General features: G+C 37.6%; 1 protein-coding gene across 16 annotated transcripts in view; it reads left to right on the plus strand.

The window, feature by feature from the left end:
* Positions 1-21,936, plus strand: part of Ca-alpha1T (Ca[2+]-channel protein alpha[[1]] subunit T) — a 448,394-nt gene that overhangs the window by 231,417 nt on the left and 195,041 nt on the right. For 11 of the 16 annotated variants that reach the window (XM_076189508.1, XM_076189521.1, XM_076189510.1 and 8 more), the window contains 6 exons: positions 4,752-4,944; positions 5,727-5,911; positions 8,381-8,507; positions 8,917-9,135; positions 9,478-9,670; positions 9,997-10,152. In XM_076189508.1, the coding sequence (XP_076045623.1) occupies positions 4,752-4,944; positions 5,727-5,911; positions 8,381-8,507; positions 8,917-9,135; positions 9,478-9,670; positions 9,997-10,152 (1,073 nt within the window). The remainder of the gene's footprint in view (positions 1-4,751; positions 4,945-5,726; positions 5,912-8,380; positions 8,508-8,916; positions 9,136-9,477; positions 9,671-9,996; positions 10,153-21,936) is intronic. The other 5 variants (XM_076189523.1, XM_076189513.1, XM_076189514.1 and 2 more) reach the window with 1 other exon arrangement.

Here is a 21,936-nt window from a genome sequence, read left to right on the forward strand (position 1 = left end):
TGAAATAGCATAAACATTTCTATAGCTATTTCGTTTTTTGCTACAGAATTGTGTTTATGGAGATATTTGGCAATTCCTCCCACCAGCATACCCCACAAAGACAGTGGATAGGGTATCAGTACTCTTCAAAAGGTCAAATTAAGGTGACGTCGCTCCTGGCACTCTCACCATACACCACAATTTTGATTCCCTGCCCTGTATTGTTGCTGTGATCATGGGAAAATGAACTAGAAACAAGAGAGTAAAGTGGCAGAATATAGAGAGGGCCCTTGTGTCCCTGATAAAGAAACAAGAAGAAGGAAAAACAAAGGAAGAGGAGGAAAGGATCACAGCTGTACTCAGCACTCTGCAAGCCTCTACTAGCCATGCCCATCTTACACCTCCTCTACCCACGCCACACCATTCATCCTCAACATCATTTGTGCCCCAAGACACCTGACAGCTATTGTTTTTATCAGAAAGCAATAGCAAACAATGAGCCAATACCGTCCCACAAGACCATGAAAGTCAGTTTTGTACTGCCAAGGGAACTTTGTCAGAAGGTTTGGAACGAATACAGGAGACTAACATCTGACAAGATTTTATTTGCATGTCTGCTGGGAAAAACACAAAACCCGAATGAAAATTTACACTCAAGAATCTGGCATTATTGTTCCAAATATAAGAATGCCAAAAAGAACATTCTTGAGTTCAGTGTCGCCCAAGCGATCCTGGACAACAATGTTGGCTATGAAGAAGGTTTTGTTGTTCTTCTTCTTGGGGAACCCTACACTCATATTCATAAGTCTGCCCTTGAAAGAAGAGACAGGAAATGAGAGCAAGTGATAAAGGTGAAGAAAAAACATGGTTAAAGGGACAGATAGCAGGGACTATAAGGCTGGGGGCTTTTAAAAATGGTCATGAAAATTTAAATCCCCCATCCTGTAAAGTTTATGTTTTCGTTCTTTCTGTTGTAGTATCTTTGGTTGTTCTTTATGGATTTTTGTCATTTTTGTTTCATTTGAAAGAAAACACAATTCTCTTTATTTTCTACAGTAAAAAAAAATGAATGTTTTTTTATTTATGAAACCTCAATTTTGCAGTATTTTTTAATTATTCAGAAAAACAAATTAATAAAAAATCAGAGGTATTAGTTTGAAGGAATGTATTCAATAAGATTTGTTCCCCAGACTCTAAGCTTTCATTTCATACCAAGCTGAATGATGTGGAAGGATTTTCCATTAAGTAATTAGAGCTTCAATAGAGCTCACTTTATCTTCATCAAATATTCAGTTGTTAAGATGATGAAAGCAGGTAAGGCACCTGGTCTGGATGGATGCCATGCAGAATGTCTGAAAAAGGGAGGTACAGTGATGGTGGACTGGCTGATAAGGTTATTTAATGTTTGCTGGGGAGAGGGTAGAGTGCCGGAGGACTGGAGGAGTGCCTGTATAGTTCCTTTTTACAAGGGAAAAGGGGACAAGTGTGAATGTAGTAGTTTCAGAGGGATTAGCTTGTTAAGTGTAGTTGGGAAGGCTTATGGAAGGATCTTGATTGAGAGGATTAGGAGAGGAACAGAGGGAGTAATTGGTGAGGAACAGTGTGGATTTAGGGCAGGTAGAGGTTGTGTAGATCAGATATTTGTGGTAAGACAGATATGTGAGAAAGCTATAGGAAAGGGGAAAGATGTTTTTTGGGCTTTTATGGATCTGGAAAAGGCTTATGATAGGGTAGACAGAAAGGCACTGTGGGAGGTTATGCAGATATACGGGATAGGAGGAAAGCTTCTGGGAGCTGTCAGGAGTTTTTATGAGAGTAGTAGAGCTTGTGTCAGGATTGGAGATGGAGAGAGTGAGTGGTTTGAGGTAAAGGTGGGACTTCGTCAAGGATGCGTTATGTCGCCCTGGCTGTTCAACTTATACATGGATGGTGTGGTGCGAGAGGTAAATGCAAGGGTAGTGAGTCAGGGATTGGAGATGGTTAAAGAAAATGGAGAAAAGTGGGAGGTGAGCCAGCTGTTGTTTGCAGACAACACTGCGCTTGTGGCAGGATCGGAGGAGGGATTGAGGAAGTTGGTGACAGAATTTGGGAGAGTATGTGATAGAAGAAAGCTAAAGATAAATGTGGGTAAAAGTAAGGTGATGAGATGTACAAGGGGTGAAAGTGGCAGTAGACTGGAAGTGAGCATTAAGGGAGAGCGACTGGAGGAAGTGGATAGTTTTAGATACTTGGGTGCAAATGTGGCAGGAAAAGGTGGAGTGAAGGTGGAGGTAGAATGTAGATTGAGAGAAGCGAGTAAATGCCTTGGTGGGTTTAAGAGTGTAATGAGGAATAGACATTTGGGAATGGATGCTAAGAGGAAACTGTATGAAGGAGTGATTGTGGCAACAGCACTGTATGGGGAAGAAACATGGAACATAAGAGAAGAAGAGAGAAGGAGTTTGAATGTGTTTGAGATGAGGTGTCTGAGAAGTATGATGGGGGTTACTAGGCTAGATAGAGTGAGAAATGAGGAGGTGAGGAGGAGAACAGGGGTGGAAAAGGAGCTGGGAGATAGGGTTGATGACAGAATATTAGGATGGTATGGACACATGGAAAGAATGAGTGAAGAAAGACTAGTAAAAGAGGTATGGAAGGCAGACGTGGAGGGAGTGAACATGAGGGGACGTCCTAGGATGAGGTGGATGGATGGGGTGAATGGGGCTTTGGGGAAGAGGGGAATGTCTGTTGAGGAGGGACGGGAGAGGACAGAAGACAGGGGTGAATGGAGAATGGTTGTATATGGATGATGTTGTGATTGTATGAGGTGGAATGGGCAGGGGGATGGGGGGTGAGGTAGTATGTGTGAGCAAAATTTGACGCAGCCCGAAGGGATTTCTCCCCGTCCTCTCCTTTTCTGCAATCGGGGGATGGAGAGGGGGGGTCGCCGATTTAATGAAGCGGCCTTGCTGTGGATGTGCTGTGTCTTGCGACACTGTTTCTGACCCAGGGCAGTGGACAAGGTGCAGGGATGACCCGTCATCCAGGAGGTGCTAAGATAAGAGGGAGGGTGGAGGGGTGTGGAGTGTATTCAGGGATGGAATGGGTGGGAATGATGTTATGCCTTTTCCTTTTTGGCTACCTCCCTTGTAAGGGGGAAAAAGCCTTGGTATACTGTATGTATGCTATTGTTGAAAAGAACACAAAGTTCAGTGATATGACAGCTTAGTGATAAAATGTTTCTTGAGTAATTCAATAAGCTCATCATATGTTGTTGTAGTTGGCATGTCTGGAGCAGTCAAATTTGTTAAAAAATTCCAAACATCTTAGTGCCTATGCAAACAAATAGTTGATTTTTCTTCTTGTCATCAGTCATCATCAGTTATTTCCTGAGTGACTAAATGTGCTTAAAATAAAGCCAAATAAACATCAAATGGTATTTCTTCAGGGTTAAATGGTCCAGTCTTTACAGAAGATGCCATCTTTTAAAATCTGGTCCAGCAACTTGGCTATCAAAAGCTTTCAGACAAATTTGGGTAATCTTAAAACCTTCTCCTCTCTAATAGGAGAAAAACAAATAAACAAATGATTTCTGTCATTGTGTAACAGCAAGCAATACAAGTAAAGGCACACACACTAGGTGTGGTCAACCTTAGCCTAGTTTAAACACTATTATGATGCACACAATCAAAGGTGGCACACTATGGAAAGCACAATCTGCCCATCCTTCCCTTTCTTGCATTATATCTATTAACTTTGAATAAAAACAAATCAAGGTTGTGGCACATGATCTTTCCTGTCTAAAACCAAATTGTTTTGGATTCAGTATATTGTTTTCCTCCAGATGTTTAGTCCTTCAACTTTTGCTAATTTTTTCACGTAATTTAGCTATTGTGCTTGTGAGGGAGACCGGTCTATAGTTGGTTGGGTCTTCCTTATCTCTCCCTTTATATATTGGCACAATATTGGCATTTTTCCAATCTTGCAGTACCTTTCCTTCTTTGAGTGAGCAATCTAGCAATCTATTATCATATGTATGTCTAAATTGTATTTTATATTGTTGAATAAACCTTAAATAACTAACTAACTATATATTTTGTCCTTTAGTTCATCTGTACATTTTTTTAGTATCAAATTTGCAATTCCGTCCAGGATGTGTGATTTTCTGACATCAAGGTTTATCATTTGGTCCCATATTTCTTTCTGTCACAATTACTCCTTTCATTGGGGAGATCTTTCTCCCTTTCCTTCATCCCAATTATGTGTATTTTCATTTGTGAATATAGATTCGAAACATTTGTTCATAATTTCATCCATTTCTATATCTTCTATATATTCCACATTCCTTTGACACTGTTTCACTATTTCTTGTTTATTTTTTAATTTACCATTGACACAGCCCAAAGGGGTTTCTCACCATCTCTTTTTCTGCACAAGGGGATGGAGAGGGAGGGGGTTGCCAATTAAATAAAGAAAACTTGTTGTGGATGTGCTGTGTCTTGCTGCTTTGCTTCTGACCCAGGGATGACCCATCATCCATAAGGACCCAAGAAAAGAGGGAAGGAGCAGTGGTGAATGGGAGTGGAGTATGTGGGGCTGAAATAGGTGGGAGTGGATTTATGTCTGACTTTAGCTACCTCCCTTGTAAGGGGGAGGAAGCCATTGGTATTGGTATGTATATCTCATTACTAATGTCTTTCCTCTCTACAGGATCGTCATTTTTATTGTTCATTTGATCCTATTTTACCTTTTGTATCATATAGTCCTGATGTGGTTCTTTTTCTTTTTGCCAGGTTTCGACAAATTTGCACCAACTTTGTATTGCAAAAATGGTTTGATTCCACAGTGCTCTTTTTTATTGGCCTTAATTGTATCACACTGGCCATGGAGAGACCCAATATCCCACCTGATTCGGGGGAAAGACAATTCCTCCAGATCTGCAACTATATATTTACAGTAGTTTTTGGAGTGGAGATGTTTGTAAAGGTGAGAGTTTAGTCTTTTTGTATATGATTGTATGTACCAAATTATGCAAGCTAACAATGATCCATAAACACTCCATTTACAAATTTTCAAACTCACAAATAAGATTATTTGTCCCATAGTACTTATTTAGAATCCCCAAACCTATCAATTCCATAACCTCCATCTGGTGGTTCAGCTTGGGGCAGTCTGTGGACTGGGTTTAAGATCTCTCACTCTCTACCTCAGCTGTATTTCTTCCACCTTTTCAAGGAACACTGACAATTAGCAACTGCTTCCCACTTCCTACTTTTAGCAGGTGGCATAGGAACAGCCCTACATTGATACAACAAAGACAATTATTCAAAGTTTCTTCCCAGAGAGATTTGTAGGAGGACCAAAGAACTGTTGCCAGCCATATTTAAATCCTCCAACTTAACAAAACTGTTCACAACTCTCTCCTTTGCAAAGTAATTTTTCATAGTAAAAACTAGAAATTTTCATTCTTTATTTCAGACTAAATTAATGCCTCTTCATAGGTCTCTCCCTCCACTACTAGCTTTTAAGATATCTGTATCTCAGTTTACTGTTTATAAACTTATAGAAAAGTCTAGGTGCAACTAAGTGTAGCTATTTTACTGTATATCACAATTAGGATATGAATTTGCTGGTACTCTGGGTGTGTCGTAAGACCAACCCCATTCAAGACTGAGGGTCATTTTGAAGTAGACCTTTGTTCCTATCAGAGAGAATATAACAATATATTATGATGTATACTTTTGTATTCTATTATTTCTCTCTTTTAGGTTATTGCTGTGGGCCTATTGTATGGCCCAAAATCCTACTTCTCCTGTGGATGGAACATCATGGATGGGTCTTTGGTAATCATTTCCATCGTAGATATCCTTATGTCCTTCCTTGCTAGTGCTTCACCTCGCATCTTTGGAATTCTCAGGGTTTTTCGACTACTTCGTGCACTCCGACCTTTAAGGTGAGATTAAGGATAAAAAAAGTAAGATTTTAGTGTACTTTATGTGCCCTAATTGTTGTGAATTATCCTCCTCCAAAAGATGATGTTAATACAGTAATATAAAATCCTAATTTACTTATCTATTTAGAGAAACTCATGTCCAGTTTGGTCAAAATATTTGAAGTTCCCCTTTACATGGTGCACCTTGTTTGATAATGCATATATACATATACCAATGGCTTTTTCCCTCTTATAAGGGAGGTAGCCAAAGTTAAAGGCATAAATCCATATTCCATCCATTTAATCCCCACATACTCCATTCCCATTCAACCCCTCCTTCCCTCTTTTCTTGGCTTCTCCTGGATGACTGTCATCCCTGCATCTTGCCCACTGCCCTTGATCAGAAGCAATGTAGTAAGACACAGCAATGCTGCTTCATCTAATTTGGGACATCCCCCCCTCCTCTGTACCCTAATGCAAAAAAAGAGAAGATGGGGAGAAATCCCTTTGGGCTGCATCAAAATATCATTTGCGCATACTCCCTCACCCTTCCCATCCTCCACCCACTCCCTTCCATGCATCACAGTATCATCTATACACAACCATTCTCCATTCACTCCTATCATCTGTCTTCTTTCTTCCTTCCTCAACAGACATTCCTCTCTTTCCCAATGCCCCTTTTACCCCATCCATCCATCTCATCCTTGGTCACCCCCTCATGTTCACTCCATCCACCTCTGCCTTCCACACCTCTTTTACTAATCTTTCTTTACTCGTTCTTTTCATGTGTCCAAACCATCCCAATAATCTTTCGTCAGCCTTATCTCCCAACTCCCTTTCTACCCCTGCTCTCCTCTTCACCTCCTCATTTCTCGATCTATCCAGTCTAGTAACCCCTACCATACTTCTCCAGCATTTCATCTCAAACACATTTAAAGTCTTCTTCTCTTATGTTCCATGTTTCTGCTCCATACAGTGCTGTTGGCACAATTGCCCCTTCATACAATCTCCTCTTAGCATCCATTCCCAAATGTCTGCTTCTCATTCAACTTTTTAATCTCCTAATACATTTACTTGCTTCTCTCAATCTACATTCTACTTCCACCTCCACTCCTCCCTTTCCTGCCACATTTGCCCCCAGGTATCTAAAACTGTCCACTTTCTCCAATCTCTCTCCCTTAATACTAACTTCCAATTTGCTGCCATCCTCTCCCTTTGTATATCTCATCACCTGTTTGATAATAGTAATGATAATTTTTCCCTTGAATTTCACTGACTAGATATGTATAGCTCCACAACAGTTGGCAACAGTCCTTGGATAATTTTTTTTAGATCTTTCCAGGGAAAGAAAAAAGAAAGTAAAAAAAAAAAAAAAAAAATTGAAGTGGAAGATATTTCTCTGTCACCAGCTTATAGTAGTAGGTGGAGGGAAGCAGTCACCTGTTATTAGCCATGCATGTTAAAAGGTAGAGTAAATACAGTAGAAGTTGATAGAGAGAGAAAAAGAAAGATCATGTGTCTAGTCTGGAGAATGAGTGTTACCCCTTGGGATTGCCACCCATCTCACAGGACCACTTTTTGTAGGTACATGTTGGCCCTGACTGTTTAAGAGAGACAGTGGAATGTTGGACTATATTGAATACTCTACACATAATTACCTTAAAAAGGTTCACTACAGTCATCACCAACTGCTTATCCCCTGCAACTTTTATGTGGTTTCTAAACTTATTTCATAGCCTCAAATTCCATGTAGAAAATAGATTCAAGGTTCTGAACATTACAGTAAATAAGAATATCCATTATAATACAGGTACTGGTAAGTTAATGATAAAATTATCAATAGAAAATTGTTACAGTAGTACAGGGAAAATGTTATGGGATTAGGCTGGTGTCCTACTCAAAACAACTGGCAAACAAGCTTCATAATCTGTTTGTGTGTTCATTAAAGAAGGAATACCCCCGTAGTACTCAGGGATTGAAAAAGGACTAGTGTGGTAGCAATTTATAAAGAAGGGAGTAAGGAGAAACCCTTGAATTACAAACAAGTTCTTATAATTTTCAAACAAAAATATGTAGTATTTGAATAACTTAAGTACAAAATGTTTTGGTCTACACTTTCCACATGTAATAAATGCTAACCACTGTAGAAAATGATTTAAGTGAATCACACAGTACACACAATGCCCCAGTGTCTGAAAGTTTTGATACATCCCTATAGCTATTAAATCTGACACTCTTGCTATTGAATCTGACTATTGATTACGATTATGGGAATTTGAACATAAAAATAAGACCACATGAGGCCCATAAACTGCAGTTTGCCTACCCCTGGCTTAGAACAAGGAAAATGTTCAGTAGTTTTCACATAATAAACATTGTACTTTTGCATTTTAATATGATTTTGATGATAATAATACTAGAAACAGTGTTGACTTATTTATAGATTATGAATATACTCATAAAATTTATTACCATCACTTGCCCATACAGAGTTATAAACCGTGCACCTGGACTTAAACTGGTTGTGCAAACACTTCTTTCATCACTTCAACCCATTGGCAATATTGTTGTTATCTGCTGCACTTTTTTTATCATATTTGGCATCCTGGGTGTACAGGTAAGTCTTTGGTTTATTGTATGATCATATAGCCAGAATAAATATACAAGATAACAGTTGATGTGAACAGGTCAGAGACAACCACAGAAGTGTAGATTTTGTGGTGGAGTAAAAAAGAGGATAATGACCATAGAATATTATTGTGCATAAGTTGATTTAAAGGTTAAGGAAAGGTTGCATGAATACGTTTACAAAAATAAAAGAGAGCTGTTCTTAGGTAAAAGGCTTTTTGTTGCACCAAAAGAAATATTGTGTCAGATATTTGCCATTCATTTACATAGAGGAAGGATAATGTTAATATGCTTCTGTTTTTAGTGTATTTTTATTTTCTACATTGTACCCATACTTAAAATTGTATTTCATTCAAGAATACATTGTACTATTACTTTCTTTTACTCCCTCTAAACAGTTGTTCAAAGGAACATTCTTCTACTGTGATGGCCAAGATCTACAGGATGTCGATACAAAGGAAGACTGCTTGAAAAGACAAGGCAACCATTGGGTTAATCGAAAGTACAATTTTGATGATTTGAGTCAGGCTCTTATGGCCCTTTTTGTATTATCTTCAAAGGATGGCTGGGTCAACATCATGTACACAGGCCTTGATGCTGTAGGAGTTGATATGCAGGTGAGAATATGTCTAGACTTGAGGGTTTTCAAGAAAACTGTTCCAGAATTGAAGTAGTTAAAAACCATTTTTTTTTCTGATCTGATGGATACAGCTTTATCAGGGTAATGTTTTTCATACAAAAAAATTGAATTTTGCCCCTTGGCTATATTTGGGTTGGTCAAGAGATTATTTTTTTGACTTGTGAGATGTTCAAGAACTGAGGTTCTACTGCATTTATTGAAAAAAAAAAAAAAGGGGGGGGGCAGATGTGATATACTGCACATTCTCAAATTTCATTTACATTTAAATATTTTATAAACTGAAAATATGTCCCTTTTTTCATGTGCCATGGGGATCCAGCCTAGAGAGAACTACTCGCAGTGGAGACTTTTATACTTCATTTCATTTCTGCTGCTTGTGGGCTTCTTTGTGCTCAACATGTTTGTTGGTGTTGTGGTTGAGAACTTCCATCGTTGTCGTGAGGAGCAAGAGAAGGAAGAAAAAGCTAGGAGGGCTGCAAAGAGAGCCAAGAAATTAGAGAAGAAAAGAAGAAGTGAGTTGCTTTATTTTTATTTTTATTATCATTTTGATATACATTTCTTTCCTCACTTCAGTAAACAAGGTAATTCTCTTTTTACATTATGGTTTCATGTTTTACGTAAATTTCTTGTCTTATTATTTCTCATCTATACTTATTTGAATTCAAGTTTTCTAATTTATTTATTTTCCAACCTCCCTCCCCATTCGGAGCCTGAACTCTTTTATTTCACTCCATTTCATTTTTCTATTGAATACTTTGCCAGTTTTAACCTACCATAATTTTGCTTTTGAATTTTTGCTTTCCCTTCCATATTTCCTTTTGTTTTTGATATTTGCAAGATACTATGAAAAAAAGAGAAAGGAGAAGGAAGAAATTGGAGCTGTTAGCAGCAGGAGAGTCTATAGAAGATATTGAGGAGAAGCTAGATATAATAGAGGAGTACAGAAACAGAAAAGAACAGGAGAAGAAGAGACTGCTCATTTTACTAAAATTAGGTGATTTTGAGTGATATGATTTGTGTGTTAGTGAAGTGAGCATGATTAACCTCTTGGAAATATTAACTATAGTTTTAGGGACAATTGTAAGAACAGATTGAATGGGAGTAGTAATGAGTCTCTCAAAATATATTACACTTGTGATAAATGATGAAGAAAGAGACTACAATACTGTTCACTGCAGTTTGCCATTATCATTAATATTTTGCTCATTTAGTAATGTGGTAATTTGGTAGATAGTAGTCAGATTTATAAGGTGAACTCTACAAAAAATACTTTCTATGAATTTACTTAATGGATGCAATATATACAATACTAATCTGGGAGGGTCACATGGAATAAAAGAATAGAATATGTTTGTAGATAGAATACCAAGGTAATTAAATTATATTGGAAGTAATATGTAAAATATAAGAAATATAAAAAGAAATGATAAGGAAACAGTGGAATTTAAGAGATTCTGTATCATCTAAAAACACTATAGGCAGTGATACCTCCTAGATAAACAGCCAACTACTGTATTTTCTGGCAAATACTGTACACTGGCGTATACCACACCCCCGTAATTTCCATGACAATATTTTAGAAAAAGGTTAAAGTCCTCAAGATCCTTTGAAATTGGTAATGCTTTTACACCCTGAAGAAAGAAAGAAAACACATTATGCAATATGGCATATTGGTGGCCACAATTAGCATAGAGTAAAGTGCATTGGTGAATGTTTATCTTGCTCTCTGATAAATAAATAAGTATATATTGATATAATGTTCAATCTATATACAACTGGTATAACATTATATAGCAAGAAAAAAATGAAACTCAAGGATCTCCTAAAGGGGCAGTTTATGAAAATGGACCTGGGAATCATCAAACTTATTTCTTTTTCCACCAGTGATTAATAATTGATTTGTGGAATAATTCTGGTTCAGTGAGGATACTGTAAAACTCTATATGCATAGCTTGCCCTAAGCCATATCAATTTCATTATATAATGCAAAGGACATATTTTTGGATGTTTCTTAGAAAAAGAAATGCACATTATATGCCAAAAAATATGGTCCTTGATTGTGAATTTTCTTGACTACATATGCACATGATGAAATTGAAATTTACACAAATGAAATTGATTATTGTGAGGAACCTTCCCTCAAAAAAAATAAATAAATAAAATAAAATAAAATAGATAATAAATAAATAGATAAATGGATAAAATAGTGAAAGGAGGTAATTTTTACCAAGTTGCAGATATATATATATATATGTATATATATATATATATATATATATATGTATATATATATATATTATATATATATATATATATATATATACATATATATATATATATATATATATATTTATATATACGTATATATATGTATTGATATAATGTTCAATCTACATACAACTGGTATAACATTATATAGACAGAAAAAATTAAACTCATAGAATCTAAAAGGGCAGTTTATGAAAATGGACCTGGGAATCATCAAACTTATTTTTTTCCACCAGTGATTAATTATTGATTCAGTTATGTAATATATGGTGAGTTACAACATTTACTACCTAGTGAATAGGTGGAATATTTCTGGTTCAGTAAGGATACTGTAAAACTCTGTAAGCATAGCTTGGCCTAAGACAAATCAATTTCATTATATATTGTGCAGGACATACTTTTTGGATGTTTCTTAGAAAAAGAAATGCACATTATACCCCAAAAAATATGGTGCTTGATTGTGCAATTTCTTGACTACATATGCACACGATCAGTCATGGATCCAGGAATGTTATTTGGGGGGGGGCCCGAACCGATAAGCGATAACCGATACTTGAAACACGCCGATATTTTAACCCCAAGAATAATGCTGTTGGCTTGGAGATTGGTCCAGAAACCTAAGTCTGTTTTGCTTGTAATTGTATGTAAAATCATATATAATTCACAAATATAATTCAAATCATAAATTCGCGCTAAAAAGTTTTTATCCAAGGAGAATCAAACTCAAGATGAGTGTACCATACTCAGGGCGTTGAGGGGGGCCCGGGCCCCTTGGGCACCCCCCTTGTAACCGTGCCTGCAGATGATGAAATTGAAATTTACACAAATGAAATTGATTATTGTAAGGAACCTTCCCTCAAAAAAATAAAAAATAAATAAATAAATAAAAATAGAGAAATGGATAAAATAGTGAAAGAAGGTAATTTTCACCAAGTTGCACATATATATATATATATATATATATATATATATATATATATATATATATATATATATATATATATATATATATATATATATATATATATATATAGTTGTACACTATTCTTTGCTTTCATTAGACAGCAAAGACTAATGTGTAATTTTTATCCTTGTTTTTTCATAACATTTGATTGAATTTACTCACATCTTTAGTCAGTTGGCTTAGTGTTTAATTTAGTTTATTTGCAGTTTTAACTACTTAAATTATATTAAAATACTTTAAGTATGTTTATCAAAATCCGAAAGCCCACAACTGTGAGGCATGCAATTTTTACCAATTTTAGTAGTATTCCCTCGATATGCAAGGGACCCCATTCACAATATGGCCTGGTTTTGAGGGAGCCAGACAGATCTGGTCAGCTCTGACCATGTTGGATTGTGTATGTATTTACCTAGTTGTATTTTATGGGAAGAGAGCTATGCTCATAGTGACCCGCTTTTGTATCTTTCAGCATCCAGTTTGATCTTAAATTCTTGTATAGTTTTTGCACTCACTGTTTCCGTATTCAATTTGCTCCAGATATCTACCACTCTATGTGGGAAGCTATTCTTTTTCAGATCTCTTCTGTAAATATCCTTTTTATTTTTATTTTTTTTATGTCCTCTTGTTTTTCTTTTATCCCACTTTAGTAAATCATCTCTATCAAGGACTTCCATCCCTTTCATAATTCTGTAGATGGTTAGTAGATTTACTCTTTCTCTTCTTTGCTTCAGGGTTGGTAGTTTGAGTTTATCCAATCTTTGTTGAAATTCATTTCACACTTTTGGCTCCCTTCCCAGACTTGGTCCAGGTCTTTTTATAGTGATTTACAATCTTCCTCTGTACTTACTGTCTTTAGTAGTTTTGCATCATCTGCAAAGAAGTTCATATAACATTCAACACCTTCATCCATGTCATTTATGTATATGGCAAATATTATTGGAGCCAATACAGAACCTTGTGGGACTTCATTTTTCATTTCTTCCCAGGTTGAGTTCTTGTCTCTAAGTACCACTCTCATTTTTCTCCTGTTCAAGAAATCTTTCATCCATTCCAATAACTTTCCTTGTACTCCACCTATTGTTTCAGTTTTTCTTTGTAGCTTTTTGTGTGGTACTTTGTCAAATGCTTTTTGTAAATCTAAGAAAGCACAATCTGCCCATCCGTCCCTTTCTTGTATTATTTCTATTAGCCTCGAGTAAAAGCAAATCTTTTTTGTGGCACATGATCTTCCGTGTCTAAATTCAAATTGTTTTGGATTTAGTATATTATTCTCTTCCAAATGTTTAATTCATCTACTTTTGATAACTTTTTCACATATTTTTGCTATTGTACTTATAAGGGAGGCCGGTCTAGTTGGTTGGATTGTAGAATGTGGATTCTCTGTTAGAATGTAGAATGTGGATTTGCCGTCCCACCGCTGGCCACCAAAATGTATAATGTGTGATTTGCCATCCCACCACTGGCCACCAGAATGTAGAATGTGTGTTCTCTATATTTGAGATGGTGGTGAAGAAAACTCAGGCCGAGTTCTTGGTTTAAATTGCTTCTGTTCTTGGTCTATTCCATCCTAACTACTACATAGACGGCAAGCCCTCAGGAAAACTTGGAGGTGGCCTTTTGTCTGGTGGACTTCTTGACCTGAGCCACGGCAGAAGCTTTTGTTATCAAGAGGCGTGGTCAAGAAGGGTCATTTAGCCTTTGTCTGTGCTTCCCTAGGGAGATTTGTAACTTTTGTCGAAACCGCATTTTGTAGCATAATTACTTAGTTGTATTTTATGGGAAAGAGAGCTGTGCTCGTGGTGACCTGTTTTTGTATCTCACAAGATCAAGTTTGTTCTTAAATTCTTGTATTGTGTTTGCACACACTATTTTTTTGTCCAATTTGTTTCATATATCTATCTGTGGAGGAAGCTGTTCTTTTTCAGGTCTCTTCTATAGCTGTCCTTTTTGAGTTTCATTGCATGCATGTGCATGCCAGTCATTGAAGGTGTTGCATTCATTAAATATAACATGGCTCGGTTTGCTATCGTCATTGGTGGTACAGACATAGAAGAAAACAAAACACAAGGCAAGCCAAGCCTGATTGCAGGATCTGGGCACGAAGACATATTCACGAAATGGTGTAAGAATGGTGGTAACTAAAATATTCATGAATATAAGGAAATATGCTTAGTGGTATGAACAATAGTATGAACATGCGGAAAGTAGGTATTGTTTCCATTCACCTAGCCAAGAATATACATTCTATGAACTTGTTGCTCGATTTCTAAGATTATAGCAGGGAAGGGGTATTGGAGGTTTTGGTTGAGAGGATTGTTGATGGTCCTCTGTTGCAGGAATATTGTGATTCTGTGATTGCAAGATGGTCTCCATAAGATTGTGCAAACTAAGTTCTTTGACTTTGTTCTTTGACTGATGTCCAAAGATACGATAGGTTCCAGAGAGTTCTGGGGAGAGCGTCGAAGTACGGTGTGGTTAGAGGTTATAAACAATGTAAACATGTCATTTACAGGGTGTCTTGTCCTGAGTTTTGCTGATTTTGACATGTGTGAGATGCGCGAGGAGTTTGTGAATTTGTTTCATTTGGAAGGTATGTCTACAGCTGGTAGTGAAATGGAGGAGTTAGATTCATATGCAAATGTGTATGTGTGTCAGTGACATCTGAGTTAAGAGCTGGTGCATCTTCGTGTGATGAAGCAGAATTAGTTTGAGCAGTTGTGCTAGAGTTACTTGGAGTTAATTCAGGTTTTGTCTGCTTAGCCATCTTGATGTGGTTGACTTTAGGGGAATTTGCTGATGGCAATCTAGGGAGGAAGTGATTAGCATAAATGATGCCATGTTGAGCAGGGTAAATGATAATATCATATTGCTTCATCAGTGTTAAGCCTATGAGGATATCAGCAGGGAAATGGACATCAGCTACGTAGGTGGTAACTGGAATGGCTGGGCACTTATCTTTGAAGCTAATGTCTAGTGAAAACTTACCAATGATTGGGAAGGGTACACCATCTACATTGCAAAGGTTGATGTTGGGGGGTTTCAAAATGGTGACACATTTTGTTTCAGTGTAGAATCTGTGGAAACTGTGTAGTGTCATGACGTTAACTGGAGAGCCCATGTCGAGACATATTTTCACTTTGGTGTTACTAGACTTAGCATTGAAAGTTAAGGAATTTGAAGATATGTCTGGGATATCTAGAGTGTGTACCGGTAAGGTTACAAATGGAATATCTTTGTATGGAACGGCTGTCCTAGGTGTGCAGAAAGTCTTTGTATCCTGTAGTCACAAGGGAGATGTGTTACATGAATGCCTTGCAGGGGATGGGTTATGTGACTGTCTAGCAAGAGATGTGTTACGTGAATGTCTTGCAGGAGAGCTATCTGGGGATTCTTGTCTATGGCGTCTTCCAAGTAAGACACAGCAGTGATCAGTCATGTGAAAGCAAATACCATGATGCTTGCAGTATTGGTTTGGTTATGACGGGTATCTGTGATAACACGTGTTAATGAGGTGTCCTGGTTTGTGACAGTATGTACAAAACATTTGTGTTCTTGAAGGAGAGTGTTGTCGTAAGTGATGTCACATGCGTGATGTTGGGTTGTGTTGGTTGGTTGAGACATCAGCTAATGCAGGTGACCTTTTGTCTTGTGGACTTCTTGACCTGAGCCATGGCAAAATCTTTTGTTATCAAGGGGCATGGTCAAGAAGGGTCATTTAGCCTTTGTCCAGACATCCCTAGAGAGATTCGTAGCTTTTATTGAAACCACATCTTGTAGCATGCGTGTGCATGCCAGTCATCAAAGGTGTTGCATTCGTTGAATATAACAGGATTTTCTCTGTCCCCTCCTTTGTATATAGGTACAATATTTGCATTTTTTCAATCTTGTGGTACTTTTCCTTCTTTGAGTGAGAAATCAATTATCTTGTGTAATTTGTCCATTAGTTCATCTATACATTCTTTCAATATCCAGTTTGCAATTCCATCCGGCCCCTGTGACTTTCTGATGTCAAGGTTTTTTTGTTTTTTTTTTGGTCCCTTATTTTTTTCTGCATCACATGAATACAGATTTGAAATGTTTGATCATAATTTCAGCCATTTGTACATTTATATATTCATTATTTCTTTCTGCAGTTTCATTATTTCATGTTTATCTTTTAGTTTGTCATTTACATACATGTAGAGTATAGGTTAGTCCTTGCATTTTTCAATTATGTTCTTTTCATAGTTTCTTTTTTCTTTCCAGCATATTTTTATTTATTCTTTCTTAGTTCTATGTATATTTGCCATTTGGTTGATATTTGTCTTTTTTCCATCTTTTCCAAGCTTTGTCTCTTGTATCTTTAGCCTCACTACACTTTTTGTTATACCAGCACTTTATGTACACGTGTTCTTGTTTCTTCTTTGATACGTATTTGTCTGTACCCTCCTAGTAATTTTCTTTTAATATGTTCCCTTTCACTTCCATCTTTGTTTCTTCATTTAAGAAGTTTTCCCAGTTCACATTTTGAACAAAATTTTTAAGTTTTTCAAAATCCATTTTGCTGTACTGATTTTACTTTGTCCAACTGACATATGATCCAGTCTGAATGGATCTAACCAGATCTGTCTGATGGCCTCAAGACCACATTTTATCATGAATGGGATCCCTTAGAGGGTGAAACCAATACCTGTTCTGCACAAGTTTTAAAGATTCATAACTGCTAATTGCCTTTGATCAGTACTCCATCAACCCTCATCAATACAATACTTTATAACGTAAGATTTTCTTTATTGCTCTCTATAGGTATTGTTTATTTATTATTATACTATGAACACATTTTTTAGATTATATTAATTTGTATAAATCATTCCTTGCATGAATACTGTTATGTTTTTATTTTACACTTTATTTGTGTATGATAGGGGCCAACAATGGGTATCCATATATCATGGTCCTGCAAGTTGGAAGTTGTGTAGGTTTGCAGACAACACAGATGATGAGAAGAATAAAAGCTGAGGAAGATTACAAGTTGTTACAAAAAAAATTTAGACAATGTATATATCTTGAGCCAAGAGTAAAAGCAAAGCTTAAAAAAATGGAAATGGGCAAAAGCTTAAGAAGAATATCAATGAATTCCTCCATGGGAAATGAAAAAAAAAATACAAAAGCAAATAAAAAGGATCTTTGAATGTTAGAAACAGATAAATTATCCCCCAAGATACTTGCAAGATTGTGAGCAAGCCATACAGATCAGTAATGAAGAGATGATAGAGATATACATTTGCCTAATTCACCCTAGATTAGAATATGCCATGGTAGTATGGTCTCTGCACAGAATGAAGGATATAAACAAGGTTGAGAATGCAAACAGTAGCAACCAAATTGATTCCCAGCCTTGCAGATAAACTGTAGAGACTAGAATCATTGGACCAGCCATTATGAAAAAAAAAAAAAAAAAAAAAAAAAAACAGGAGAAAGAGGTAATTTAATCACATTATTCAAATCATTGAAGGAAAGGCACAATATTGAGATCTCTCATATTTTGGGATGGTGGGTATCATGAAGTCTTGAGAACAAATTAAAAAAGACTGCCCACCTGAAGGATTACAAGAAGTACAACTCTGTACAGGCATGTCAGTCCATAGCATAGTCTAGACAGTTATATAAACCAAGTGTCTTAGAGGTATGGTAGGGGTTACAAGGTTGGATAGAGTAAGAAATATAGAGATGAGGAAGAGAATGGGGATGGAGCAAGAGCTGGTAGATAGAGCTAATGATAGATTATTGGGATGGTTTGGACAAATAAAAGAATGAGTGAAGAAAGATTAGCAAAATAGGTAGATGGAGTGAATTGAGGAGACAGCCAAAGATGAGATGGATGGGGTGAAAGAGGCTCTGAGCAAGAGGGGAATGTCTGTTGAGCAAGAAAGGGAGAAGGCAGGGTATAGGGGTGAATGGAGAATGGTTCTGTATGGATGATATTTTGATGCAGCCCAAAGGGATTTCTGCTTGTATTCTCTATTTTTTACATAAGGAGATAGGGAGAGGGGGATCACCATGTAAGTGAAGCAACCCTGCTGTGGATGTGCTGTGTCTTGCTACATTGCTTCTAACATGGCCCATGGACAGAAGATAGGGATGAACTTTCATCTATAAGGAGCTAAGATAAAAGGGAAACAAGGGTGGTGGATGGGAATGGAATGGGTGGTAGTGGGTGTATGGCTTTGACTTGGCTACCCCTATATATGGGGGAAGAAGTCCTTAGTATATAGATAGAAAACTATTAATGAATTAAAGTTAGGTATGATAGATGAGAATAAGAGATGATACTCCATGAGTATGGTTCCTTTCCTGTGTACAACAGTAAACTAAGTATCACCTGAAGGAGCTGGGGAGGGGGTGCACTTGATCTCCAAATAAGACCCATGATCTCTGCCAAGGGATCAGTGTTAGATATTTGCCTCTGGTAGTCCTTTGAGATGAATGTCAGGAAGTATCATCTCCTTACTGCCCATTTTCAAAATCTGTCAATACCCTCACCATCTGGTAGTGTAGCTCCTAAGGTCTGATAATTAGTCTCCAGATTGAACCCAAGATATCTCTCAACTTTAACTGCATTTCTTCCACTGGTTGTTGCCAGGTGATAATATTGCTCCTTGGGAGACTCCATTGTACACACTTTTAGTTTAACATTTTTGTTTGTTTTGGGTTGTTCTGCACTGTCTGCCAGCTAAGAAGTATATTAGTCATTTCTTGCCATTGTTGTGGATGTCTTTCTCTATTATTTTTTTTCCTAGTGTGTAGGAACTTTATCAAATGCCTTGTGTTAGTCTTTTGCCACCATGATTTCTTTCTGGTGATGTTTTCTTGTTGAATCCCTCCAGTACTTGTAATATGCTTATGAGAATTTTGTTAGTAGCCTAGTTAGACTGAGGCAGTTGGTGCCAGAGTTTGGGAGGATATGTGAGAGGAGGAAGCTGAGATATACAAGGTTAGGGATAGGTTGGAGGTGAGTTTCTAGGGTGAGGGGCGGAGTGAAGTGGAGAATTTAAGTGTTTGGGGTTATATTTAGGAGGGAATGGAGTGGAGGTAGAGGTGAGATACACAGGGAAGAGTGTAAATAAAAAGTGTCATGAGAAATAGATGAACACATGGCACTATATGGAGCAGAAAATTAGAATTTGAAAGATGCAGAAAGGAAGAGTGTAAATGTGTTTGAGATGAAGTGTTTCAGAAGTGTGGTAGGGGTTATGATGATGGAGGGAGTGAGAAAGTGGAGGTGAGTCAGAGACTAGGTGTGGAATGAGAGTTGGTATAGTATATGGTTGATCAAAGAATACAGAGATGGTTTAGGCCTATGGAGATGATGAGTAAGGAAAAACTAATGAAAGAGTGTGGAAATTAGAACTAGATGGACAGAACTAGGAAGATGGAGAATAAGGTGGATAGACAGGTAAAGGAGGCAATGGATACAAGAGGAATGTCTTTCAAGACAATGTAAATGAATGTGGAAATGATGGAGCCTGATGGGATTTTTTCTTGTTTGATCTGTAACTTTTTTGTGTGAATAGGGAGTGGAAGGGCTAACCATATAATGAACTAGTGCAGGTAAACCAGCTTTAGCTGGGCTGGGCCCTGCTTTGGAAGTGATATCTTGCTGCATTGCAGTATGATTAAGGGACATAGATGACCCATTATCCACAAGGTACTTAAATGAGAGAGAGCAACTAGGTTTTTTGATGGATGTAGTGTGAGCATATGCTTTGCTTTGCCCATTTTCCGTATAAGGGGAGAAAAGCCATTTGGTATGTGTAATACTTTTGTTTTATAATTTGTGTAATGAAGTACTGGGAGTAAACCACATTTGGCTATCAGGTCCTGCTGTCAAGGTGCTGTGCCTTGCTGGATTGATTCTGACCCAGGCAATGGGTAGTAGGCAGGGATGGTCCACAAGGAGTTAAAATAAATGGGAAGACAAATGGGTGTTGGATGGGTGTGAGATAGATTAAGGGTGGGTGTATCCCTTGGCTGGCTACCTCTTTATAAAGAGAAAGAGCCCTTTTGGTATATGTTTGTATGTCTGTTAAGGCATTATTACATTTTGTGTGGTATAGGTGGTAGGTTATTTTATGTTTTTGTAGTATACTGTTGGTGTACTTTTTTTGGTGGTGCTTGTGAGATGTAGTGTGATAGGTGTGTGATATTTATGGTTCTACCATAGAACTGTGTTGCTGTAATTTTCATATAGTGTTTCTTTGGGGAGGATTTTGGTTTCAGTATGCAGGTGTCCTATTGGGAAGTCATTCCAATGATACCTGATGATTCTGCAAAGGCACTTAGTACCAAAGACATTGAGATGCCATATATTCTGGTTGAGAGAGTCCAAAACACCATGGGCAATGCCAATCCTTCAAAGTACTTCCTAATATGACCCACCACTGTTATGCACTACACTACCAATGTATGTAAAGCTTTCCAAGACATCAATGTCCTTGCTACATGCATGGACAGACTGAGCTGTGTCATCCAGTAAGCCCCCAGACTCATGGACCTTGGTCTTGGTCCAGAAGACTTGAAGTCCAAGCAGTCTTGCCTTCCTGTGCAGTGACTCAAAGGCTGCAACCAGAACCTCTAATCACTCTGCAACAAGGGCAGTATCATCAGCAGACACAAGGTCTGTGACCTTGGTGTTGCCAATAGATGCTTCACAACAAAATTGATTGACAACTCTGTCCAATACCCAGTCCATGCAAGTATTGAATGGTGTTGGGGGGAGGATACATCCTTGCTTCACTACTGAATTAACAAAAAATAAGTTAGACAAGCCTCCTCCATGCTTTACAGCACTCTGTCCCAGATTATAAGCCAGATATCAAGTCAGTAGTCCTTGCAGGAATCCTATGAATCTGCAGAAAATGACAGCACTCCATGATGCAGAGTTAAACACCTTCATGTGATCAACATAAGCTGCAAGAAACCCCTGTTGAAACTCATTAGTGTTCCACAACAATACAAAACACCAGGATCTGCATTTCCACCCTTCAGCTTACTTGGAGCCTTTTTGACCTCTGTCAGAGAGGGCAGAGATTCATCTATTGGTGGATCAAAAATCACCACCTGAACACCATCAAGGGGAAGCTATCCACTTGGAGGGTCACCCATGAACAGCTGCTTAAAGTACTCAGCAAAGGGGCTACACCTCCCCACACCTGACACTAGCTCACCCTCAGCTGTTTGAATTGTGATACTCTGCATCACAGATTTGGAGCAAAGTTTTTTCATGGCTTGTTAATAAGGCCTGATGTAATTTGTACTAAAATGACCCTTGACATCCTCTGTGATTCTCTTGACATACCTCTCCTTATCCATTCTCATGAGAGCTCAAGCCCACCATTTCTAAGTCCTGTATTGGTCCAGGTTCCCATCCATTCTAATGGCACAGCCCAACTCTATACTTCCCATTGTCTCCCGCAATGCCACACCACTCCTCAACTTTGGATACCCTCCAATGCACTCCATGGCAGCTTTCAGAGTTTCACAATTAAAAGTCTATCACAGTTCTTT

Source organism: Oratosquilla oratoria, chromosome 8 (genome assembly GCF_046742065.1).
Source record: "Oratosquilla oratoria isolate Oo_2021 chromosome 8, ASM4674206v1, whole genome shotgun sequence".
NCBI classification, from domain to species: Eukaryota; Metazoa; Arthropoda; class Malacostraca; order Stomatopoda; family Squillidae; genus Oratosquilla; species Oratosquilla oratoria.